Genomic DNA, 27,642 nt, shown 5'->3' with positions numbered 1-27,642 from the left:
AGTTTGTCATATGTTTTTCCACATATTTTTGTAGAACATAAAAAAAATATTGGGTATATGTTTACAACGGCTCACAGGGAAATTATCTCAGAGAAAAACATGTGTAATGCATGTTTTTGTTTAATTGGTTTTCTGTTACTCACATTTTGAGTATTTATGGCTTCAGCAAATTGGCTTGATTATCAGGAGTTTCAGAAGTGGGTATGAGGGATGCTTCCAGGGCCGGAAAACTGACTGGCTGTGACAACCACAGTACGTGTTGTTGGTTGAATTTGTCTTCATGAAGGATTAGACACTGTACTCAGAGAGTACTGTAAATCACATAACTTCAATATTTTTAAAGATTTTTTAGCCTTTTTTCGTTTCTAGCAGTAAATGTCGATGTATATATATATACATCGACATTTATATAGATGTGTGTGTGTGTGTGTGTGTGTGTGTGTGTGTGTGTGTGTGTGTGTGTGTATATATATATATATTAGGGGTGCAACGATACACAAAATTCACGGTTCGGTTCGGTTCGATACTTTGGTGTCACGGTTCGATATTTTTTCGATACAAAAAAAATGTTCATGCCTTTTTAATTTGTCATTTATTAAAATTATAAATATATATTTTAACTCAAAAGTACAGTTTTTAAATTTAACCCTAACCCTCACTATTAAACTGTTTGTACTGAATATTGGGGGGGTTAAGATCTCTGTATAAATACATAAATAAATCTGGGTAAATTCCCAGATGATTAAACATGCAACTATTTTGCTGGTAATAGCCGAAATAAGTAAAGAAAATCAACAGCCTATTTATGCAAGATAATTCATAATTTTATTGGGGGGGTTGTATTGGTTGGATCAGATTTTTTTTTTTTTTTTTTTTTTGGGGGGGGGGGGGGTCATAACCCCCCTGGAAATTATGCCCCTGTTTTGATCGACCTAAATTTAACAGTGACACCTGTGTTGGAAATCTGGTTTAGTCACACAGACCTAGGAGGGCTGATTAGAAAACATTTGCCACTCGATAGGGAAACATTCATATTCCTGAATGGCGAACGGCTGCTGTCGGTCGCAGCTTTGTGGCGCTTTTGATTACTTCAGTCACAAACAGGATGTTTGCGTGGAAGATACCAATTTGTCTGCAAACCCTTGCCAACTGCTCTCTGAGTGGCAGTGAAATTATCCGACACAGAGGAGACCGTTTGCCTTTTCAAACGTGTTGGCTTCAGCTGTGAGCTACAACTTTTACTTTGAAGGCGAACATTCTCAGATTCTGGTTTTACTGGACTGTGTTTAGCAGTTAGCCAGTGTTTGCAAACTGCAGGCAACGTAATCAAAAGAAGGTTTTTGGTGAGTCTCCCTTTCAACATGTGTCAAAAATTCAAATTATATACCAGTTTTAAATCGTTACAGTGCAGTTATCTGGATTTTATTGACACTTTTATGGAAGTTCTACATACATTCCAAAATAGATTAAAGTTAAAGAAATAACTGTGTTTATGTTGTGTGGGTTGTGGACACATCTTACTTTAAGTAACACAGAATCTTTTTAGATATTTTATGATGTGATAACAATGCTGCTAAACCATCTAAAATAATACAATCAAAAGAAAAAAATGCTCTTAATCACATTTAGTGACTTTAGATCATCTCAGTAGATATTTGGGATTCAGGTATTTGTTTTAGTTTGATACTGCAAAGCATTTGCACTCCCAGAGTGTATGTTACTGTAGGATTAGTGACATATGATGAATTCAGAGGGTTAAAACAGGTCCACACTATTTTGTACCAGTGACTTTCTGTCATGCAGAAGATTTTCTTTTTGCAAATATATCTGTTACGTTGCAGTTGGTGAATATCAGCCTGTCTGATATTTTAAAATATGATATTCTTGCCCTCCCCTCACACTCCTCCTTAGACAGCTGGGCTTTTTTAACTGTGGGAAATAACAGGTCCGCTGGGAGAGTCGGACCCCTCTGCATGTGTTTACACAGCACTCAGCCCAGTGAACATTGGAGTGTGGAGAGGTTTGGCAGGGTGGACGGGTGAGAGGCTTGGTGATGCTGATGGATTAGCAGGAAGGATGAGGACAGGCCCTAGGGCCCCTGTCTGGGCTTGCCTGAAGTCTCCAGCTCAGAGAGAAAGTGGGAGGAAAAAAGCACAGTTAATACACCCATACTGGCACTAAATCAGTCTCCACCTGCAGACATACACATCCACACACATCTAAACACTCTCAGAACCTTTTCCACGCTAAAGAGAATCAATCTTCAGTTAAAAGGGTGCCGCCCACCACCGGGCCTGATATTTCCAGCGCGTGCACATTGTCTCTGGGTGACCTTTCAGATCAATGGCTTTCAGAGTTTACAGTGCTCAATTAGCCTGAAGTGCCTGTGGTAATCAATATGGTTAAAATGATCATAATTTACAGCACTGCCAAAGCAGCCCTCAATATTAGTGTGGCGGTGCTATACAGGAAGATGAAAACAGATTCGGCACTGAGCGATTTAAGTGAATCAGATAACAGTCCGAATCATAAGATGGACAAAAGAAAAGCCTGTTTTTGTTACAGGAGCTTGTTTTCTTCCAGGTAATATAAAGAAAAAGAGCAGAGCATTGTGGACAGCTTGTAAACTCCTGACAAAAACGCTGCGATGAGATAAGAATAGCAGACAATCATTTCTTCGCCTTAGCTTCACTGCTATGACAACTTGTACAGTATGTTCTGTTTTCCACGAACGGCTGTCTGCATTTATAAATTAATCACACCTCCAGGTGCACAGGACTGCAGCCAATGATTATGCCAATTAATTCCTTAATCACACAGTCATTTGGTCTATGAATGCAGCTATCTTTAATATAACTACGTATATGCTTTTCAGATCATTTCTGCAAACAGCTGCTCTGCGACCCTTTGGAAAGCACACACAGTTGCATACCAGTGAAACAAGCGATCACAGAAGAATATAGCAATATCTCCAGTTTATCCAATTTAGATCTAAAGCTTCTCCTTTGGCAGAAAACATTTTACTGTATGACAATAAGGCTGGCTTTTGGAGGGGAAAAAGTGAAAGATTAACCTATAAAAAAACATACGCAAAGGCTGGGATGAGTTTGGAACTGAGAAAAGTGTCTCTAATTATTGAAAAATGTTCTCACACTGTGAAGCATCTCTGACCTTCTGTCATCCAGTGTCCATCTGACTCTACTGATCAGCTGTTAGTCAGCCAATAAAAATCAACGATTATGCCAATTATTGATTTATGTAAATTAGATTTTATTTTTAGTGTCTAACTGAAGCACTTCAGCAGCTGATTACACTCAGTGATCTAATCAGGAGAGGTGCAGGTCAACTTAAGAAGACTGACTGAATTCAGTTTACTTGTTTCTGTTTTACGGTGCTGGTTTCAGTCACTGTTATTATGACCCTAATAACAGCATACAGCAATAAAGTGATAGAGCATCCTCAAAACTGGTGTTGAAGGGGAATTATTGTGCTTGTTTTCATTCTTTACCTTTGTACCTTTAAGCCAACTTTCTTCTCATTGGCTGGTCTTTACAAGCAAAAGGTCTGAACAGCATGTGGGTCAGGACGCTATGCTAGCGATATCTTCTCTATTTAGACTGAAACCTGAACTGAAGTCCAACGCTTTTGCTGCTGTAACATGTCATAGAGTTTGCTGTGAAAATTGTAAAAGACCTCACTTTGTGGCAGTGTTTGATTGAATATTGAACTCATTTTTCCGCACTGTGTTAGCAGATGTGTAGCTGGCCTAAAATATACAAGACAGGAATGAGTCAGCGAGTTCGTGACCTGAAACCATCTCTGAGGCTAAAGCGACTGAGAGATCAGCTCTCGGAAGAAGATTGGGGTGGCCGAGTGCTCTGAGGATAAGTGGACAAAAAGAGTGATTATAGTGTTGAGTCCGTCCCAGATGTTAGATTTGTTGACGTGTTCGTGTCCCTTAGAAACGCAGCTGAAGATCGTGTGAGTCCCATTGTTTGTGAATGAAAGCGTTTGGTTCTGCCTATTCACTAGTACTGATGTAAGCATTTCCAATTTTAGGCTATGTTAGGCAGGTACTTGAGGACTGTGGGAAGAGTGAAAGGACTTCTTTAGCATTTTCATGCAGAGATTTAGGCAGAGTGAGAGATGTTAAGGTTTTTTCTCTCAGTGGGGATTTGAGCCGGTTGACCTGTAAGGATACAGTCGTATTACCACAGGTAATAGCTCGCGCTGGAGGGAGGAGAAATAATCTGTTGCGGGACGTCCAGTGTCCAGTGATGCATCGCCCCCCAGCCCCAGCTTCTCTCACGGTGGAGTGAATCAAGGCCTCGAGGCTCCAGTGCAGTACTACTCATTCGCAAAGTGGAATGAGGGCCAACAGCCGTGCTTCATCGTCCTGCAGTCTATCACTCAATCTCCTGGAATATGAGACAGAAACTGTGCCTGACTAGAATCCTGAATTCCTTAGCGCTTGTATCACTCAGGAAGCGCTCTCGTCTGTGTGATCGTGCTGCCTGCCTGCCATGCCTGCCTGTGTGTCTCTTTGCCAAAGCATTTTTGTGTACACTTCCTACACTGACCAATGCCAGAGCCAAGACAACCAACAATTACATAAAGAAAGCCGCAGCAGTGACAGCAGACTCCATGATGGTTGACTCCAGCACTTTAAACCCTGTGTTTTGGGGTTTGACACACTGTGCTCAGGCATGTTTCTGGGTGCTTTGTGGTTTAGCCTGCTTGGGATTTTGTGTCCACTGTTTTTACTCAGAAAGAAAATTAGCAGCTCCCCACAAAGCCATAGTAAAAAAACAACAAAAACCTGTTATGTTCCTCAAGGTTAAAGCCTTGATTAAAAATCACTGGACCCGAAGCAGAACTGCCTCCTAATTCCGCCTCATTTTCTCTCCCTTTGGCTTCATTCCTTCTTCTAACACGCAGTCCTGACACCTGTCCTCTTCACGGACGCTGTGTTTCCCCAGGCAGTGTGAATGCAATATTAGTCACCTTCTAATTCATTCCCTCCACCTCCTTTCTCTGCAGATTGTAATTAACATGTTCAGAGTTCAAAAATGGGCTTTTATTTATAGCCCCCCTGCCTGCTTTCTCATTTTGGGCGGCATAAAGGAGGGCTCGCTCACAACATGCTCGTTTCCTGGTGCCGGTGATGCCGGGAGCCATTCTGATAAAGTTCATTGTGTCCTGCACAACAAGCATATCAGCAAAAGTCAGAACAAGTTTATACGATATGAGTGTGTCCTTTAGCGTTTTGATTCAAATTCTGAAGCGTATCTTTGCACTCTTTCTCTTCAAAAGGGGTCACGGGCTCTAACTAATTGCTGAAGTGAGACATCAAAATTTCAGTGTAATAGTTACAATGTGATTTCTTCAACAAGCTGGTTATTATGTTTCAAGAAAAAAAATCGTTTTTTATCGGCGGACCTAATCTGAACCTCGGGGGATGTTTGTGCTGCAGTGCCCCGACTTGGAAAGATGTGACTAATTGTCGGCAAAACAAATCTGTGGTGAAACGAAGCGTTCATGACAGGCAGGATGCCAACTTGATGTTCCTCTCCAGGGGGAAAGACATCAGAAATCCTTTTAGAAAACTGGCTGAATTTCTTTTAGAGGCTTTTCCGTAAGAAGAAACCGATTTTGTTCTTTTGTTCATCTGCTGCACTATTTTAATTCTTATCCTGACTTGTCTCACGCTCTGATTAGCTCAGATTTCGGCGTATGATATTCGGATTGTGTTCTAGGAGCTCTGTGAAACTGGATGTGTTTAACTTTCTCTCAGCTTTACGACTTTATGTGTTTGCTTAATGACAGGTTGTGTTTTTAAGAGGGGATGCGTAAAATCTGAGACACCACAGGTCAACAAAGCACACTTTCTCTGCATAATAATTACTGAGAGTTGTATGCCTGGAATTTATGCGCAGCAGTGTGCAGTGATAGTAAAAAGAAATTATGCCCTCTAAGGTTTTTCCTGTCATGATATAATAAAAAAAATCAATCTGGTCCTTAGTAAGTGTTAAAATTGGGTAAATCCAACTTCAGATGAACGACAACATGTGCCATATTACACTGTGTTGTTATTTATTCAGCAAAAACTAAGCTGAAATACAGGCGCATTGTGTGAAAACTATGTACATCCAAGGTGTACCGTCACACAGATGGCCTCAGCTTATACTCCAGAAGACTCTGGTTCACAGAAGAGTTGAAGAGCAAGGTGTCCAGATCCTGTGGCTGCAAAACAAACCCATCACCCCTCCACCACCGTGCTGACAGCTGGTATGAGGTGTTTGTCCTGATATGTTGTGTTTGAGTTTCACCAAACGTGGCGCTGTTCACCTCTACTTTGGGCTCATCTGTCCAAAGCACGTTCCAGACGTCTTGTGATTTGTTTAGATGCAACTTTGCAAACTTAAGCCTAAAGCTGCAACTACACTGGATAAGATATGACCATGGAGACCATGGAAAGCTCAACTTAAGCACACAGGTGCTGCCTTTTTTAGTTAGAGAGAAGAGGCTTTCTCTTGGCACTGCCAAAGAAGCCATACTTATTCAGTCTTTTTCTAATTGTACTGTTATGTTAACTGAGGTCTGAGATGTAAGTTTTGGGTTTTTTACAGTCTCTCTGAGCAGTTAACACTCTGACGTCCACTTCTGGGAATACTGACATCTGCCTTGATTGTTTTCCACTTGTGAATAATCTTTTCACTAAAGAATGATGGATGTCAATTTTTTCAGAAATGGTGTTACAACTTTTCCCAGATTGATGGAAAGCAACAATTGCTACATTAAGATCACACCTGAATGCTCCTGACCAGCAAACTGCCAAAAACCTCACCTTTTATAGAGGTGCTCACACTTGCTGATGATCGATCAATCAGGTAATCAAGTGTGCTTGATTAGCAACACCTGTCTACTGTTCACCCTCTTAATTCCTTTGGAAGCAGTAAGGGTGCACTTAGTTTTTCACACACTGCTTCAGCATAATAGTACAGTGCACCGTGTGTGCATTTAAAGGTTTTCTCTGCTTCAATTTGAAGTAAATGTCTTTGGAGTTTGGACCGTTTATTATACAAATCAAGCAATTTGATGTCTTTTTTTTAATGAAATATAAGATATGACAGTGCTCATGCTCACTAGCTTCTTCACCCTTGTCAGTGTGACTCAAACGGTGTTTAATTTGTTTCAGCAGGTTAATAAACAGTCAGGAAAGTTCTTGAAAGTCAGTTACGTCAAATCCTTCTATTGTTTTAGGTGTAAGCAGAAAAGTTACATAGTGTAAACTGACCTCCAAAAGCTTTTTCCACTGTGTTTCTTCTTCTTCTGCATTTTAATGACTAGGTTAGTATTCCCTTGCATGATCAGATTTTTGCACATGTTGTTAAAAGTACTTCTTCTGACAAATGTCCCTAATCAGCTGTTGCTAATGAAGAGACAAAGTGAAAGTGAATGGAGGAAAAATTGCATTGTTTTGCTTCCCAGTGCAGAAAGATTTTGATCACATTGTCTGTTCTCTGTGAGAATTAGTTTTGTGCCGTGTCAACAGCAGATCCTTACTTTTTTCTATTTCAAAGATAGTTATAGTTGCAGAAAGTTGGAATAGTTACATCAACTTAATCCATGTGGACCCTGGCGAGCTGATGTGAGTCAGCACAGTTCCAGCACAAAATACTGAAGGTCTTCCAAAGTGCTTGGCAGGGTCTGCGGGTACACTGATAAAGCAGCTTTCAGTGGGCACTAAATTAAGCACTCTGACACCAAGAGATATAAAGCCTAAGGAATCGTTTGTGGATGTGACTTTTTCTACATTTCTCGCTGAAATTATGCACAAACGCAGTGAAGCATTCCAAATCATCTACTTGTCAAGTTTGTAAGTCTCCTTTCGGCACCGCGGCGTCAGGTGGGAACCAAGAGAAAACAAGAAAACAGTAAAACAAGCAGAAACTGAATGAAAGAAAGGGTGCAGACAGGATCTTCATGCTGCGATTTTACTGCCTCAGTGTCTTTGAAAGATTTCAGGTGGAACCAAAAGCGGTTTGTGAATCAGGGATGTTGACAGGCGTGAGTCAGGCCAACAAGGGTGCTCGACAGAGTCAGGGTGAAGGTATGCAGTGGCTTTGAGAGGCAGTGAAAGAAATGCAGAGGGGTAAGATTTCCTTTCTCACAAAAGAGGAATAGCCTCGTTAGGAGGAGAAGCCCCCGCCCTCTTGGGGAGGTTTATTTTAGGTGTCCCTCGGTGGTCTGCCCTCAGTGCCCTCCCAAATCCTTGACAAAAGACCCTGGACAATCAGATATACTGCCATCCCTGCATCACAGTACTTCTGTGTTCACAAGAAGAAATGCAGGTGCATGGGTGACTCATCATGGCTCACAGAGGGACATGCTGGGAAAAGAGCAACCATTTGTCAAGGGCCCTGTGTTGTGTTTATGTGTACTTTGCCAGTTTTCCATCGTATACTAAGGATCCTTTAAAAGGAAATAGATGTTTACACATCAGTGGAACGGTATGCGTAGGTGCCTCTTGGATTAGCGTATTTAACTGCTGTTGACGGGATGTAGCCTGGGCTGCTTTGTCCACACGGATTTGATCTGATTAATGACTATTAGGGATAGGATGAGTGTCAGGAAGTATTAGAGGTATGCGGAGAACGAGACAGGGAGTGAATAGGTGGCCACGGAGACCAAACAAGAGTGAGATTATCCACACTGGAAGATAGTTTTGGGAGTTTTGGCTCACTGCCATGAGGACTCCTACTTTATATCTGGAAGTATATGAAATGATTTTATAGCAATTATATGACATTGAAAATAACAATTATGTCATAGCTCAGTGATAAAAGTATCTTATAAATGTTTTCCAAATCTCAGAGTTGTTATTTTTCTTAATATGGAAGTTAAAATTTATGTCTGGGTCCTGGATCATACACCAGGATTCCTGGCTCAGTTTGTGGTCTTTAACTTCAGAGACTGAAGGTGACTTTTAATTGTTCTCCTAAAACAGTTATGTGCAAATTGTGAGGCAGTCATCCCAGACCCATTTCATACTCTTCCTCTGGCCACAATAAATTCTTCCCATGTGCATCAACACCCCACCCCCGTTAGAGCAGATTGGTCTCTTTGCTTTTTGCCTTTGCCAACGCTCATTATAAAGTGAATCTGTCAGCCTCCTCTTTGAGCGAATTAGCATCTTAAGCTTCTCCACTTGCTCTCGCTGCCTCTCTTCTCCAGTGGGGAGAAGAGAGGCAGTCGGGGCCCCCCGACCAGTGCCTCTGGTTGGGGGGCCCCGAGGGAGGAGCGGGGAGGAGGGACGGCAGCGAGAATGAAATGCGAGCGTTAGAGAAGAGACGGAGGGGGAAAAGTGGAAAATGCTCCTTACTAGTTAAACCCAGTGACCTCTGTCTCATTAAAGAGAAGCAACATAAACTAAGAGTAGAGGAATCAGCAGTTCCCCTTGTTCCAAAACCCAAAAAATCTGCCATGAGCCTTTTTTAAACTTTGTGTCTGGATGAGTGCGACGAAAATTAAGTTTGTTACAAATTTACATTAATAGCCCAATCCTAGTCAGGTCACCAGGGGGAGGGGCAGGAGCTTATAAGCCTGAAGGCAAACAAGCCTGAAGTCATAACAGGACCGACAGATGAACAGACGTCCGCGGCCTTCTGTGATGCATCTGAAGCAGAGAAACACTTGTAAACAAGTGGAGAACAAGCATTCTTTGTCAGGTTTTACTTTTAATCACGTCTACTGCTCTACTATGGAAAATAAGGAAAAAAATAGATATAAGAAAGCCATAATGTTACAGTATGTTTATAAAACTATACGCTCATAAAAGCTTGGAACTCAGCAGCAGCTGCTGACCTTATAAAAGTGCTCAAGGTGTTCTAGTTTTATACCAACTTGAAAGAAACAGTTTGAACATTGTACCTAAAGGCACAACAACTAGCCTATTAGAATATAATTGGAGTATATTACTGTTTTTCAAAGTCTCATTTCCAATAAGCTGATGGCTTATTGGAAATGAGACAAAAATGGGGAAAATCAAACACAGGGTGGGGTTACAAAGGACACAGTTACAAAGGAAAGAAGAGCAAAATAGGAGGCAGTTGCTGTGACAGTCTGTGTGCCAAAGTCTCCTTGGGCAAGAAAGTGAACCCTGTTGTTCTATGATTATAGAACAATGTTAGTTTAAAATATAATTCTATTAAAATAGAAGACAGTACCAGAATGTGAGTGAATCGGGCAGAAAAATGCTATATAAAGACCAGTCCACTTATATTTTTAATAACAGTGTTTGTTTTTTTTACTCTAAAAGCCATGCAGGGACAAAATGTTAAGAGTCCTCAAGCACAGTGCAGAGTGGATGAAGTCAATTACAGTTTGAGTACCTGTCGTTGAGGGATGCTCCAAAAAGAAGTAAAGTGAATATAATTGCAACGTGTCAGACAAAAAGATTTTAATTGTCTGCACCATATTTGGAAAAAATCAGCTTCAGGAATTCTGATATATTTGGTTTACAAAAAACAATATTTTCTGTTTTCAATAGAATTCCAAGGTGGAGGTATGCAGTCTCTGCATTTTAGACAGAAATGTGGGGAAAATAATGTTTTGTCCGGCCAAGACTCAAACTTGGGATTTAACATTGCATTTGCGTGCTGTATCCACACTATGAGTTGCAAACTTTCACTTTCAAGAGCAGAAATTCAGGAGAAGTTTTGCAATCAGTGAGAACAACCTGAGTGTAAGGAGCATGGATTAACTGGTGTGAGCAGAAATACGTGTAAAAGCAGAGTAGTGTGAATCTGCGCATTGCCGTGTCTGAATGTGAAAAACACAAAACTATTTATGTCGATTTATAGATTTATACACAACATCCTGTACTGTCAGGTGGTCTTCTTCTTCTTCTCTTGCTGTGACAAATTTTTGCACATCTTTGCATGTTACTGTTCCCTGTCAGTAAGTGCCATGCTGACCTTGTCCATAAAGACACCTCTGCACCTCTAATGGAGGTTAAAAACTCCACAGTGAACCTTTAAACTATAACCTTTTTTTTAAATGCATCTTTGCAGACATCTGTTCACACCACACTGAGGCTTTTCCATCTAAATGAGAAGTAGTTGTTTAACTATATAAAATACAAACTGCACAGTTAGCTCCTGTTGAATTAAGGCAGTGATTCAAATCAGCAAAGCGCTTCATTATGTCACTCTGAGAGAAGAAGGATGGAATAAGGGAAAGTAGATTTCTTATAGTGACGCAGCAGATTGTATCTCCAATCCATCTGTCTCTGGCTCAGATAATCAAGTCGGTGTTTACAGTAACTCGGTGCCATTTCTCACCTGTCACCAGCGTCTCGTTTCAGACCGAAGGAACCGGGATGATTAGCTGTGACTGTGGCCCACTGGTCTGTGTGAAGGCTGCTGACTCATTCCTCGTGTGCATGTGTTTCAGGCAGATGGAGAAATGAGAAAAGTCAACTGACACTGTTACTTATTACATTAATGGCTTGAACAGTCCCCACGTCTGTAATTTGACTGTTGGCTTATTGAAAGTAAAAATACTTTGGTGGTATGTGATTATCGTAGCCCTGAAAACTGACAGTTTTTATTACACAGCAACAGATTTTACCTTTTAGTTGACTGTGAGAGGGTTTAATGGTTTAGGTTCTCTAGCATATCAATCAAAGCTTATTTCTGGTGGGTTATCATACATCTATCTACCAGTGTTGTTTAGGCAAGGCAAGTTTATTTATATAGCACAATTCAACAACAAGGTGATTCAAAGTGCTTTACAGAGACATTAAAAAATAAAAAGCACAATTTAAAATTGATTTTAAAAAAAAGTAGATAAAATCAGTAGTTAAATGTAAGTTTTGAAATTTAAGCTTAAAAGTGTGGATTTGGTGCTTTATTCAAATGCAGCTGAGAATAGGTGAGTCTTCAACCTGGATTTAAATAAACTGAGTGTTTCAGCTGATCTGATCCTTTCTGAGAGTTTGTTCCAGATATATGGAGCATGAAAGCTGAATGCAGCTTCTCCGTGTCTGGTTCTGACTCTGGGAACTGATAAAAAACCGGATCCAGATGACCTGAGGGATCTGGAAGGTTCATACTGGGTCAGGAGGTCACTGATGTATTTTGGTCCTAAACCATTCAGAGCTTTATAGGCCAGCATCGGAACTTTAAAGTCTATCCTCTGACGGACAGGCAGCCAGTGTAAAGACCTCAGAGCTGGACTGATGTGGTCCACTTTTTTGGTCTTAGTGAGGACTCGAGCAGCAGAGTTCTGAATGAGCTGTAGTTGTCTGACTGATTTTTTATGTAGACCTGTAAAGATGCTGTTACAGTAATCAAGCCTACTAAAGATGAATGCATGGACTAGTTTTTCCAGGTCCTGTTGAGACATCAGATCTTTTATCCTTGATATATTCTTAAGGTGATAGTAAGCTGACTTTGTTATTGTCTTAATGTGTTTTTCTAAGTTTAGGTCTGCATCCATCACTACACCCAAATTTCTCGCCTGGTTTGTGGTTTTTAGGTGTATAGACTGTCTCTGGTGACCTGTAATCGTTTTTCTTTGGCACCAAAGACTATTACTTCATAACCAGTCGTTAATTTCCTCAATGCATTTACCAAGAGCCTGTACAGGGCCTTGGTCTCCTGGTGACATTGTGATATATATTTGTGTGTCATCTGCATAGCTATGATAGTTTATTTCGTTGTTCTTTATAATCTGTGAAAGTGGGAGCATGTAAATGTTAAACAGAAGGGGTCCCAAGATGGAACCTTGGGGAACTCCACATGTGATACTTGTCTGCTCAGATGTGAAGTTACCTATTGATACAAAGTATTTCCTGTTTTCTAAGTATGTTTTGAACCAGTTTAGTACAGTTCCTGAAAGACCTGTCCAGTTCTCCAGTCGTTTGAGTAATATGTTGTGGTCAACTGTATCAAATGCTGCACTGAGATCCAGCAAAACTAAGACTGACATTTTTCCACTGTCTGTATTCAGACATATGTCATTAAACACTTTGGTCAGAGCGGTTTCAGTGCTGTGGTTCTGTCTAAAACCTGACTGGAAGGCATCATAGCAGTTATTCTGTTTTAAGAAGTAATTGAGCTGTTGAGAGCTGTTTATTAATCACACTTTCCTGTTCTGTCTCCTTAGGGGTGCCATACTCATACGTGCAGGAGCAGGCGAGAGATGAGGATACAGCTGTTGACGTGAAGCTTTACAGTCACCGGTGGAGGAGATGGCTCCCCCCAAAGCCTCGTAACATGGACAGTAACAGAGCCAGTCAGGAGCAGGACCAGGAGCGTGAACAGGAGCCTGAAGGCTTCCCAGGCCTGGTTTCAGCAGAGGAAGCAGACAACAGCTCCCAGATAGAGGTAAGCAACGATCCAAGGACCAGATCTTATTTTTATCACAGCTTCTTTTTCTTTTTTTCCTTTAGAAGGCTAGGACAATAAGTCAAAAGCCAAGCATCAAGCTTTAAAAGTAAAGCTTGTTTTACTGCATATGCACAGATTAGGCAATAAAAGAAAGCAGCAGGTAAGTGAACCATACTTTCAATTGCTTTAGGTTAGAAGCAACGTCTGGCATGCTTCACTGGTGTTTAACGGCCAGTAAATGCCTGAAGATGCCATTGTTTCAGTCTTGGAGATGCCCAGTAAATGCACTGGTATGTCATTGTTATTTAGGCACTTCCTCACCTTGTAGTGTTACTGCTACCGTCCTTACAAAGGCTTTCCTGCAGATGTTGGCATTCTTGGCAGGTTATCTAAGAGTCTTAATTATGGGGGAAATTAAATGGGGGAAGTGAGCGTGTATTTTTGTTGTGGAAGATGCAAAAAACAAGTGTGCTGGAAAGTTTCAGTATTAATTTCCTCTCACGACAAGAAGGTCCTGGGTCAAATCCAGTCAGTGGGTTCAGGTTAGATTAATTGTCAATTCTAAATTGGTTGGAGGTGTGAATGTAAGCTTGAGCAGCTGCCTGTCTCTCTGTGTTAGCCCCGTCATAGATTGGTTACTTGCCCAGGCTGTATCCCACCTGTGTCCCATGGCAGCTGTCATACGCTCCCCTGCAACCCTGATATAGAAAACGAGATGAAAATAGATTGATGGAAACATAAGAAACATCCAGTTTTCTGTTACATCTGATTTCATAACCAGGTGCTTCTCTCATAACGACATAACTTAACCGTAATGGTTAAATCAGGGGTGTCACACAAAACACTTGGGGCCAGAATCAGCCTGGCAAATGTGAAGGAGATTTTGAACTTTTAACTGTGTTTTCATGGGTTTTACAGCTTTTCTAATTATTAAAGACACCCCCCCCCCCCCCCCCCCACTGACATCCATAACACACCAAAGTACAAGAAGATTTTCTGCCAATTAATGAAAACTTTCTCGAAATTTATACATGTAATTACAAGACAGTCTGAGCAGTGAACTACCACAAACCTTTTCTGTAACTTTACTTATTATTTATCATTTATCAATCTTCCTCTGACCCCAACCGGTCACGGCAGATGGCTGTCCCTCCCTAAACCTAGTTCTGCTGGAGGTTTCCTTCCCACCATTGTCAAAACATTTGCCCAAACATCAAAGTCGCCTGTAAGTTTATATTAAATAATATGTTAATGAAAGATGTTAAAAGTTCTCCTGCAGTTCACAGTTTCTGCATTTTCACTCACCAGCCTTAATTCATTTCTTGTGTTTGACCGTCGTCACGCAGTAAATCCTCCTACTAGTATGAAATGAATGAATCAATAAAGTCCTCTGTTGAGCCAGACCCAAAACTACTCTTAGGTCGCTTCCCTGGAGCAATTATAAATCTCCTTACAAGAGTGGATGTTTAGTAATGAAAAAAGAAGACGAGGAGGGGCCTTTAAGGATTAATATTTTATATCAAATTAAGCCCAGCCCTCAGGTGTTCATTTACCTTCTATGTGGGACTGGATCCTTTTAAATTTGACCTCAAAAAGACCAGAACAGGAAATTAACCCAGCCCCCTACAATGTGAATGGTCTGGAGGACCTGCTGGAGATTAATAGCTGCTCTCAATCTGTGTTTGTATCTATGTAAATGAGAGGCATCGCCCGCATACCTTGTTGTGGCGCCTTGGATGGCACGCAGCATGGGGGCGTTCAGCTGGGTTGTAGACAGCTCGTTAAGTTTTCCCGTGGCCTCTAATCATCTCAGGTTCACAGCCCTGTCTCTCTCAGTGACAAGGGCTGAGAAGCTTTGATCGTCAGCTGTAATCATTCACGCTCAAATTCGTGTGTAAGCACACACACACCACTTTAAATTTCACACAACTGTAAACACGCTCGGACTACAGCACGCACCTGTGCTCCGTTTGTCATAGCCACGCACATTTATGCTTACATAAGTGCTCGCCGCCACTCAGACATGTCCCGTCTCGTTGTTTTTTGTCTCTCTGAGCCTCATTTGTTGTTGCAGAATGGAAAAAAACAGTCGACAGCACAAACACCCCGTCAGTCCTCCCTGCCATTACTCAGCACACGCACTCCCTCACCTGCCACCAGCAGAGCCTTCATATTCAGAGGGCAGAAACAGTAAACACTGAGCTCAAGGCTTCCACGCGGCAGTGAGCTGAATGGGTTTAAAGACCGTCCGCTCAAACAGCTTTAGCTGTGTCCTGGTGGAGAAATCTACTCTTTGACACTTTAGCAAAGGTATATATCACCACTCAGTGATGGTAAACACATCCCAGGAGTTATTTTGTACCCTAATTTATTTTGTTGCGCGAGTCTTCAAGCTGCTTTCAAATAGTGATTTACAACCAAAATTACCTGTCAAAACAAATGTGAATCTAAGCTTGCGCTGAAAAAGGTCGTATAGCTGCATTACACTCCAGTCTGTTGAAATTACTGCCTGTCATGCCATCAATTTCTCGCTGTGTTATTGTTGTTCGTTGATGTGCAATAGTGGGTCTTAAGAGATGCCGTTATGCAGTGATTTTGTCAAAGTGAGTAACAAAGACTTGTGGTAATTACTGACGCTTTGCATCAGTTTGTTTAATGACAGCAAGTTTGATGCTCTTCCAAACTAAAAGACTAAAAAAAAAACCCCAGCTATCTTTGTGAAAACCTGTTGGGGTTTCAGACCATATGAGCAATGAAATGTAAAAGAATTTCACACCCTATCAGGTCCTGTTTGGTTTTAAGGTTAAAGTAAGAGGTGGAGCAAGCAGCAGTCGTTCGAAGGCGGGGTTGTCGAGCTCATTTTACACCGTGGGCCACATAGAGCCCACTTTGGTCTTCAGTGGACCAGTGAACTCCTCTTTCTGTCAGTAAAAAGAGCATTAAATACATATTTAATCCCTGAAATATCTAAATATAAGAAGAAGTTCAGTTTCAGCCACATGTCTCGGTTTTTCTACATGATAAAGACACGCTGCTGCTGTAACTCTTTGGGCTTAAATTGTAATAAATAAATGTAAAAATTACAGAAAAGGTTCTGGTAGCTTATTGCCCACACTGTCATGTAATTATAAGGCACAAAGTTTTTGTTAATTTTAGTTATTCTTAATTTTTTTTAAATCCGAACTCTATACCCACCTTCACATTTTCCAAAGCTGTCCAGTGGGCCAGTTTGGAGTTTTTGCCGGGCTGCTTGTGTTTGACATCCCTGCTTTAAACAAGAACGAATCTGAGATCGGCATGCAGCACCTAGGCAGCTCACTCTCTGGGCAGTATTTACCGAGTTTATAGCATTTACAGTTTGGGGTGCAAAGAGGAGGCTTTTGTTATTTTCTCTGCTGAAATTATGCTTCAAATATTTTTGAGCACAATTATTTTTATTGCTTCTATTTATAGTACGTTGTGTTGTGTTTGGTAAATATGCTAAAACAGAAAAAAGTTAAATGCTTAACCAGCTCTGAATTTATGAATACGATTTTTTTTTTCTTATTTGGTGCATTTGAGAGAGGACAGAGCTAGAATACAGAGAAAACCCAAATCAGTAAATACTACTTGTTGTCCAATTCCACTTTTTTGCTTGTTGTACAATGCAAATAATTAAAAATGTAGAGTTTGTGCTAAAAAGAAGTCATTTTTGTGTAACCATTTAAAGTCAGTTTGTCAGTTTGAAAAAGAAAAACACAACTATACAACCGTACAGAGACTCACAAGGCCCCAAACTTTACGTTTTTATGCGTGTTTTATCCAAGGATGGACTGAATGCTTCCCAGTTGAACTCATCCGCATCAGTGCAGGTGAAAAAATCTGTTGATCTTTTTCTTTCTCCTTCCTTTTGAGGTCATTCTGTGCTTGTTTAACACACAAGTTAGCCAATAGCAGCTTTCCTGTCACCTCTACATGAAGGTTTTAACCACAGCGGCTTAGACAGCAGACTGTCTGACGCCTGAACGACTGTTACTCACTGCAGCAGCTCTCCGGATCATTAACCCAGATTAAACAGCTTCTCTGCTGTAGGTGTCCTCAGGTCACTGTACGATGGAATAAGAAAGGCAGAATCAAACTGTAGGAACGAGTCAGGGTGTCTGAATATAAGCCAAGTCTCATCAGCAGCTGAGCACACTGAGGTCTCTGCACACCCCGACATGCTCGCAGCTTGTGGTGGTTCTGTTGTATTTTTCATGTTTGTTATCTAATGGCTACCTTTCAACATGTTATGCAATTGTGGCTGCAGGCACTTCATGTACAACATAGTTTTATTTTTTTCTGTTTTGAAGAACATGAAGGAAACTATAAAAATATCTCTGAATTTTTATCCCATAAATCACAACCTAATGGTAACTAATGCCATTATTTTTTAATGCACAATACTTCTTTAATTTCCTGTTGTAAGGGATCATCTAAAATCCTCCAAAATTAACAGTATCAATAGATCGTGAGGGAACAGCTGCTATGTATTTACATCTTTGTATTGTGCTGAAGAGATATCAAATAAATTTGAACTAAGGCAGTGGCTGTGTTTTCATGTAATACTGCTTTCTACCACAAGGTCATACACAGAGTTCATGTAACCGTTATTTAACCAGGTAAAGGAAAACATTTTCAGCAGCGCAAGACGAAGGAAATCGGTTCAGGACTAAAAATGTTTTTGTCATGGAGGAAGAGCTCTGCCTTTAATCAGTGTAGGAAAGGTAAACAGCATAGGCGAGGGCAGGTAAAAGGTAAAACAAGTCAATACACAAGAAAATCCAACATTAATACAACAGAATAAAACAGGAAACAGGAAGAAAAGACAAGTTTATGCCGTGAAAACTTTACATCAGAGTTGAACAAAGACAAGGTGGCAGTGGGGATAGCAAGGCTGGAGGCATTTATACCCAAGAGGACACGTGTGGCACAAAATAGGTGAGAAACAGAGCAAAGGATGGAAGTGCAACTAAATGAAATACACAACAAACAGATTTTTTTTAAGCAGGAGGCAACAAAAACCAAGGTTCACATCTCGACAAAAAGCACCAAGAAGGTTTAAAGAACAGCAGCACACAGTTAAGTACACATACACTAGTAAAACACTGCCCCCTGTGGTGAAAGTGTTAAAATTATAGACCCTTTAGTGAATATCCACCATTTTCCATGGTGTCCATGTAACACGGACAATGCTGAGTATTCTTTGACGCAATCTGAGAACCGGTACATAACTACAGTAACAGTCACACAGGAAAAATGCACTTGTGAAATATAAGGCGGTCAGGCTCTCACTTGCTACAAAGGCTCAGTGTTTAATTCCTTCTCATAATTAAAGTTAATATTTTCAAAGTGAAAAAGATAAACTGAGAAGGGAAGACGACCTGTCCAAGTGTGAGGCTTTATTTCTTCTCTGAGTAACTAATTAAAACATGGATGCTTTTGTGCTTTTACCTTCGGGTGAAGATGCACTTGTTCTAAATATTGAGAGGGAAGCCTCTCTACCATCTCTACAAAAATCTACGCTTGTGGCTGATCGGACTCTCGTATCCCTGGAGCCCATGAAAACAAAATCAGCTAGCAGACGACAGACCTGAGCATGTAGGTGCAGCAATCCATCAGTAGTCTGATGATCTCTATAAACTGATATCTACATAAATCTGGAAGGAAGAAACAACCGTCTCAGTGTGGAAGCTTTCTGTTTGTAGTCTGACTAATATTAACATGTTTTTGGGGGGATTTTAAGTCTTTTTGGATATCAAAAGGGTAACATAATGGCTGAAATGCAATCTCAAAACTATCAGCATTAAGCTTTTTATTAATTTGCTATTCTTTTTCTAAATTTTATCTACATTCAAAGATTTTCAATCTGTTCCTTGGGTGTCCACTGGCTACATGAGAACCCCAGTTAACCACAGAGGCTAATGGCATGTTCATGCTGCCAGTAAAGGGGTGACTAGTTACAGTTAATTTTCAATGGAAAGTCATATAAAGCAAAAAAACCACCCGCAAACATTCCTTTCTTTTCCAGGTTTCTCCCGCATTTTAAGACATCTCCGGGCACCCTCCCGTTTTGCTACTTCTCCTGGGAAATTCACAAAATTTACGTGACCCTCAGATTTTCTTTCGACCAATTATAATGCACGGATTAGCACATTTTGTGTGTCATCTTATGTTACCCAAGTTGCCAGATCGCCTATCAAAAAAATCCATGTACATAACCCACAACATGATTCAAGGCCAGCTCGATGCTGAATGATTTCGCTGGCTTCTTAGCTGTCATTGGCTATTTTAGCTTAGTTCCAGATGTGTATGGGTGCTTAAGAGAGTAAAAGTGGCTGCAGCAATTCTATAAAAATATTGTATTTCTGTAAGAAAACTGTGTATAAAAAGTAAATGATATTGTGAATGGTGTTAATAGATTTGATGTCTAATTGATTTATTGAGTGTTTGATTTTAAAGCAGAGTTCAGTGTGATGATGATAAAAAAAAAAAAGTCCTGTGGCGCGTGCTTTGATGGATTTATGACATTTACCTGAGAGCAGACATTCAAACAGCTGATGTGAGATAGGTCGTTTACAATACTTTCTGAAAGCTGCATATGTGTCTAAGAGCAGGCAGCTGTGTGTGGCCATCTTTAGTGCAGCTTTTATGAGTCTCTGCAGAACTGTTTCCATATGTGTCAGAGCGCCCTGGGTGAGGACACTTTCAACGGTGTATTGGTAGAAAGACAACAGAAGGTTTTTGAGAGAGATTCATTTTCCTCAGGGATCTCAGGAAATACAATCTTTGTAGTGTTTTTTTTTTTTGAGACAATGTGTGTGTGTTCTGAAACTACAGACTCTCTCCACCTCCTCTCCGTTTATGCTCGGTGGCAGGTGGGCATGATTTCTCCCAATTATGAACAGTGATTAGGGAAAAATAACTGTTATACAGTGTCTTCAAAATAGCTTCACACATCAGCAGTCTGATAAACACCCCCACCCACCCCGTGTAAACAAAAAAAAAATTTTGTCAGTTACATGATGCTCAACACTTGTTTTTCGATGCGCGAGCGAAGTACAGCGAGTCAAAGTTAAGAGAAGAATCCAGTGAAATATGCACAAGCCCGTGAATAATATTAACACATTAACTTTAGAAACACTTCCACAGCAGCATGAAGCTGGTCACACTTTGTCAGCAAGAGCATATCTTAAAAAAAGAAATACAGAAGTTTGGTAAACACTGTTCTTCAAGTGCAGACTTCCTTTAAATGAGATGCTAGCACTCTGTTAACGTTGAGAAAGGGCAGACATTGATTTGTGACAGAAACATGCAGAAGAAGAGCGCAGCCCATTTCCTTTTTTAAATACATAACGCCGCATTCCTGCTTCATTACCCTGCAACACAGCGTTTGCAGTCATTGTTCACCGAGACAGGAGATAAAAAGCATTGCACCTTTTCACCACCTCTACTTCCACTCCAACAAAAACTCAGTCCTAGAAATCACCTCGAGGTCCTGTTCGCATACCAAGCAGAAGGAATATGTAGCCCTGACCTAAAGTGAAGCCATTTTTATTTCTACAACGTAATATTACAAATCTGCGTCATTGGGGCTTTACACTCTGCACAGCATTAAACACCCTCTGTCCTTAGAGTTTGAAGTGAGATTGAAAACACCCTTCAGTGAGAGAAATGAAAGTAACCTCCTCAGGGAGCATAAGTGAGGATTAGACAGCAGCACAATGGATGGATGGCGTGTTTACTGAAAAGGAACAGATTCACAGAATAGACAATCAAGGAGACAAAATTACAACAAGTAAACATAAGACGACATACATTTGAAAAAGCTCTACTTTGCTTTATTTTACTCGGGGTTTCCTGCTGTCAGAGGCAACATTTCAAATCTTATCTTTATGAGGAATGAGGAATAAAACCGTCAGCGGCAGAGGGCATGCAGCAGCCGCTCAGATGATAAATTGTGCAGACTGCTCCTTTTTCAAATCCCTTATCATGTTGCGACAACACAAGAGAGACATAAAACTCCTTGTGGTCTCTCTGAGATGAAAATATACACTTATGTTCACATCTGGATGTTCAGATCTACACTGAGCTGATATTTAACCAGAGTCAAGCATGTCAGATTGCCAGCAAAAATATATCCGTTTTTCGGGGGTTTATCCATCCCACTTCTATTTGTGTGTTTGTGTAGCTTCCTTTGATGTGTAGTAATAGAGGTGTGGTTTATGGCAGAGACATGTTATTGGATGTCTGAGACCCCCCAAGTGCTCAGGAGGCACTTGGGGGGGTTACATGCTTCACTACATTCACTATTTATTTGTGTTTCCTATAATTCCTATAAATCCTATAATTCCTATAATTTATAATCCTTATCTTTATAATCTCTTCTGCTATTTGCACATTCTTTACTGTAAATTCCTAAGTTAATTTGTAAATTTTTGTAGTAAATTGTAAATATTGTAAAACTTTTCTTCTGTCATTTAATGGTCGGGCATTGTACAGCTACAAGCATTTCACCCCCATGTCATACTGTGTATGGTTGTGTGTGTGTGACAAATAAAATTTGAATTTGATTTGAATTTGTTTCTTAAGGGAGTCATTCGGTTTGCTAATTTTCATTACTTTGCTCGCCTGAGCTGCAGTTTCAGAACCTGCCCTAATTTGTTTGTTTTGTGTTTCGGTTTGTCGAGTCGGTTAAAAGATTCCCGGGGGATAACGTGTTTGGAAAGAGATGTTTACCGCCTTTACACTGCTCACCGTTTAGACTGTGTAATGCCATACCATCTCAGGCAGCTGCTGCAGCTCACGGATGCTCTTCCGATGAACCCACGCTTGTTTAAATTCAGTTTTGAGTTTCTACCTTGCAGCAGTACGGGTGTAGACGTTTCTCAGTGGGTCAGGCAGCTCGTTGGTTTGTAGTCACTTCTTCAGATGAACAAAGAGAGCCGGTAGTGTGTGTAGTCCACTCTGTGTATTTCTGAGTCCATGGAAATCGCTTTAAAGAGCAGCCCCATCAGACAGTTTGCAAATTAAATTCTACTGTAAACCCACAGATGAGAGTACACATTGAATTATACATTAGATGCCTGGATTCACTTCAGTCTGCTCACTGAATGTATTCTCCATTTGTTTCACTGCTCTCTGAAACATGATCACTTGTCCTGAGTTGCATTTAGTCTTTATCAGTCAATGTGGTTCTGTGCAGCCTGAGTTAAGGCTATAGTTTGGGCCCAGTCCAATGATAATCATTGGATTAAATACTGCCACTGTCCTCTGAGATATCAGGTAACCACGTGAATTTAAAGGGATGGCTTTGATTGTCCACTAGCTGCTTTTCCTACCTTCGGATTTCCACATATGAAGGAGCTGTGGTCAAACTACTAGTGCAGGTATGTGAGATCTGCCAGTAGGATGAGTAGAGGATTGTCAACTGACCCATCTGCTGATCTGTATTGTGGATGAACTTGATCTGAACTAACGTTATGCTCAGTAATTATAATGCGCATTTGTTCTTTCCAGCCTGTCAAATGTGTAATTGATCGATTATTTGATCGTTAGTTGTAGATCAGTCTGCGAACCCGTTGGCTGTGGCCTGTCTGTAGGGATGATGGTTAACAACTTCCTGCTTCTTGCAGTGGTGATTCTTTACATTCTGACCATAGATTCAGATAAACTGAAGGTGAATCATTCTCAGACAAAATCTGATATCAGCCAAATCCTTTCCTTTTCCAAATGAGCTGTTTGTGTGCAGGTGTGTCATGATTAAGGAATATTATTTGGATAACTAACAGAACCCAGAAATTGGCTGGTAGCAGTACAAGATCTAGTCCATTGATTATAAATTCTGCATGTCACTGTGTAGAAATCTGTTTTCAAAATGGAATAGAAATAGAAAATAAAAATATTATTACAAAATGAATACAAAAATTATAGAAATTAATGATAATGACGCTGCTATTCTCTTGATTATTATTGGATCCAGTTTTGCTATCCTTTGGTTTATTTTGGGTCATGCCTGAGCATTCTGGGAAATGGCCCGGTCCAACATTTTGCATTCATCATAAACCTTTAGTTCAGTTTCCATTCTGCTATTACAGCAGGTCTGAAATACTCTGGCACAGCCATGATGATGTTTCCCTACCAACACCAGCAAGCTGCTGAAACTAGAAGAAGTGTGGCAAAAAGTAATGGATGGCAACCATTATCTACTGAAGAAGAGCCGCACACATGAGCGATGGCGTCCTTTAAATGCTTTTTCAAACACGCTTCAGCGTGATGTAACTGTGCACGATAGTGTTGTCTTGGGAAAAAGAAAGCTGGCAGATGTGCATCTTAATCCCAACATATTGAATCATTTATTCAAAGCTCGAGTCCTGCTGCAGCAGAGACATGATCACAGTTGAGGGGATTACAGTTTTTAGTGTACTCTCCTCTTATCCTCTGAAAAACCCCATCGAATCACAGCCGCAGCTATCTACTTTTGAATAACAATTTAAAAAACGTATTTTATTTCAGTAATGGACCCAGAATAATCTCAACGTGCTAAATTACTTTATTTGGTTCTACTTTATATTATAGAGTCATTCAGTATTGAAACTATGTTGGCCCAGATATTCAGGTCTCGGTATAATGCAATATTGATGTAATGGGCAGCCTGAGTAAATGCCTCAGACAGAGATGGGAGTGAATCGAGGATGGGTTTTGTACTCTGAATCTTTACAGCAGTTTGTTTTTGTACACGAGATCCACAAAGTGATCCATTATCAACAGCAATTACAGTATTTCTCCATCTCCATCTATTTGTAGTCTATCACTTTATGAAGAAGAGATGAAATACTGGATCTAAGAGACATTTTTTCAGCTTTCACATTCACCTTCTCCTGCTTGAGCTTTTCAGGGCAGCTGATCCACATCTGTAACTCTGTGGGTGTCAGTTTGAACTTATCCCCACTGTGTATGAATATACAACTGACATTTGACTTTACACTAATAATACACACATAACCACTGAACCTTCTATTCCACCACATCCAAAAGGTTCTCTATGGGATTGACATCTGGTGACTGTGGAGACCGTTTGAGTACACTGAACTTATTTTCAGGTTCAAGAAACCAGTTAAGATCATTTGAACATTATCTTCAAAGTAGTCATCAGAGGATGGGTACACTGTGGTCTTAAAAGAATGAACATGGTTAGCAACAATACTCAGGTAGGCTGTGGTGTTTCCATAGCTAAGGGACCTAGCTGTGGTGCTAAGAGGCTGACAGAGTGCCAAGAACTCGCCTACCATGCCACCACCCGCCGGTTCTTAGCTAACATGAGTGGCACCCGGTGTGGTCTTCTGCTGCTGTAGCCCATCTGCTTCAAGGTTTGTTACATTCAGATATTCTCTTCTGCTTTCCTTTGCAAGCTGGTAATTATCCTCTTAAATGGTTTTGTGGGAAAATCCCAGCAAATCAACAGTTTGGAAAATACTCAGATGAGCCCACCTGACACCAACAACCATTCCATAAATGGCCTGTATTTGTATAGCGCTTTACTAGTCCCTAAGGACCCCAAAGTGCTTTACACATCCAATCATCCACTCATTCACCCATTCACACACACATTCACACACTGGTGATGGCAAGCTACATAGTAGCCACCAGTGTTGCCACAGTTACTTTGAAAAAGTAATATATTACGGACTACTGATTACTCCTTCCAAAAGTAACTTAGTTACTTTACTGATTACTTTATTTTTTAAAGTAACTAAGTTAGATTACTAGTTACTTTATTAGTTACTTTCAGAAGCTGCCAATAACACTCCCCACTGCCTCAACATAAAAACATCAACCGATTTTGCCAATACTCACTTTATTGGAAGTGTATTTTAACAGTAATGTCAACAATATATCTCCTGACATTTGAAGTTGAACTTAAAACTTTTTTCCTGACAGAAATACTTGTTTGTATGAAAATAAAGACAGTCTTGTTACTTCACTTAACATAAATACTTTTTATAAAAAAACAAACAAACAAACAAACAAAGAGTCTTTCTTGACTTCCCTTAAGATACTTTTTATACCATCCACATGTAAGCACTATTGTCCGCTTTTGTAACTTTGGACTAATCTTATGAAAAAAAAAAAAAGAGACTGCAGGTCCAACTTAAATTGCCTTACTTCCTTGCAGGTAATTGTTTTAAGTTAATCAACTTGAAAACTTTAATAAGTTTATTAAGTGACTTTGATAAACTTAATTCAATTACTTGTAAATAGTTATTTAAATTGGATTCCCCATTCTCTGTTTTTTCAGTATATGTTGTCATCGCATGTTATGGGGGAAACAGTAGAGTGGAGCGAGTAAACCAGTGGTTGTACCTCATTAACAGAAGCTTCTCAAACCTTTTGTCAGAAAGTCGATTTCTTTTAGGCGTGAGCACCAAACCTCCCAGACTAAAAAGTCGCTCCACAGGAGCACTTGATGGGGTTGGAGTGTTATACTTTAAAAAAATTGTCTTTATGCTTGAAAATTTATGCAGAATCTGAAGGTCGTAGCCTGACATCAGGTAGTCCATGACTTCTTTTTCTGCAGAATAGGTCTCCTCCTCTGGCTCTGCCTCAAAAGTGAAAAAGTCCATCTCACCTTGGCTGCTAGATGTAGTAGCACTGGGCACACTGGCAGGGTTTTTTGCCAGAGGAGCAGTGGTGCAACACTCTGCTGTCAGAAGCTGTTTTACTCGCTCCCTCCTTCCTGCATCTCTCAGCCATCGGAGTTTGAATTTTGGACAACTGGCAGCTGCAAGAAGGGCATCTTTGTCATCCAGCACACCGGCGAAACGAGTCTGAATAGCCTAAAAAACATAATTGATATTTTTATGCCTACAATTTATTATGTTATTGAATTATTTGCAAACCATGCCTAATATGAGATCAGTATTATGGATTAATTTTGTTTTAGGTTACTTGTAAACATTTTAATTGTTTTAATCTTATTTTTCAATGATAATTAATATTCTGTTCCATGTTTGTGAATTGTATGAAGCAAAAAATCTGACTAATTTCAAGATAGAGCGTACCTGTACAATGGCATCTGGAAGGCCTGCAGTCATCCTGGAGAGGTCATCTTTCACAGCCTGGGTCTTCTGCATCAGAACTTCAAGTGTTGGTAGTAAAGTTCCATATGGACAGTCGCCTTGTAAAATGTCCAGTGCTGCAGTCAGAGGTTTCATGGCCATGCAGTACTCATGCAGGAACTGGTATTCTTGATCTTTGAAGCACTTCAGTCCTAGCTTTGTGCACAGAGTATTCAGCTCACCCATGGGGATTTCTGCAATTCTCTTTACAGCATCAAAAAAGGAATTCCACCTTGTGGATGTTGGTATTAGGAGCTTTCTTTTGCTGATTTCTTCCACTGTTTCTGATGCAAGTGTAGATCTACTCGATTTGGTCCAAAGAGCTGTGCATTTTGCTGTGCTGCTCCTATACACAGCCCTGCTCTCTGCATTGGTTGTTAAATGTTTCTCCACATCACGTGTGCAAATTATGTTGATGGTGTGCGAAGCACACCTGCGGTGCGGGGGAAGAGACAGCTGACCATCACTTTCATTCTCAGCCGAGAGGATTTCTGACAGATCAGAAAAAGTGACATCATCGTCTTTGGGGCTGGACTCTTCCTCCTCCGTCTCATCATCGGACTCCGTGACAGGATGATAAACTTGAAACGCCTTAACAAAGTTGGATCCATTATCAGTAACTGTTGCAACTACTTTGTTGAGTAATCCATAAGAGGAGTGGATGTTTTCGATTTCTGTACCAATGACATCATACGTGTGTCTACCACGAATTCGCCTACATGCTAATGCAACCTTGTGACGCTCTAATGTGGTTCTACTGATCCAGTGGAGCATTACTCCCATATAGCTTCTGTTGTTAGCAGTCCAAATATCCGCGGTAGTTGAAACAAAGTCAATCTCATTCAGTGTGGCCTTCAAATTTCTCTCCATTTCTGTAAACTCCTTCTCCAAGTAAGAAGTAAAAGTCGTTTGGTGAGGCAGCTCGGCATTAACAGAAGTAGGGATCTTTTTTATTATGGCACGAAACGAGGGCGAGTCAACAGTGTTTATAGGTAGCATTTCTTCTACAATATACTGCGCGACCAACTTCTTCAATTCTTCATCACTTACTGGTTTTGCACCAAAGTCCAACTTTTGTTGTTTGGGGGGTGTAGGACCTTCTGCGGAAG

At 40.4% G+C, this 27,642-nt stretch overlaps 1 protein-coding gene across 1 annotated transcript in view; it reads left to right on the top strand.

Annotated features, from left to right (window-relative positions):
* The window catches only part of plxdc2b (plexin domain containing 2b), a 114,920-nt gene that overhangs the window by 34,583 nt on the left and 52,695 nt on the right, over nt 1-27,642 (top strand). The window contains exon 2 of the mRNA XM_080864476.1: nt 13,174-13,394. Within this exon, the coding sequence (XP_080720602.1) occupies nt 13,174-13,394 (221 nt within the window). The remainder of the gene's footprint in view (nt 1-13,173; nt 13,395-27,642) is intronic.

The sequence above is a fragment of the Rhamphochromis sp. 'chilingali' genome (genome assembly GCF_963969265.1).
Source record: "Rhamphochromis sp. 'chilingali' genome assembly, chromosome: 18".
Lineage (NCBI taxonomy): Eukaryota > Metazoa > Chordata > Actinopteri > Cichliformes > Cichlidae > Rhamphochromis > Rhamphochromis sp. 'chilingali'.
This window is presented reverse-complemented; position numbering and strand designations above follow the sequence as displayed.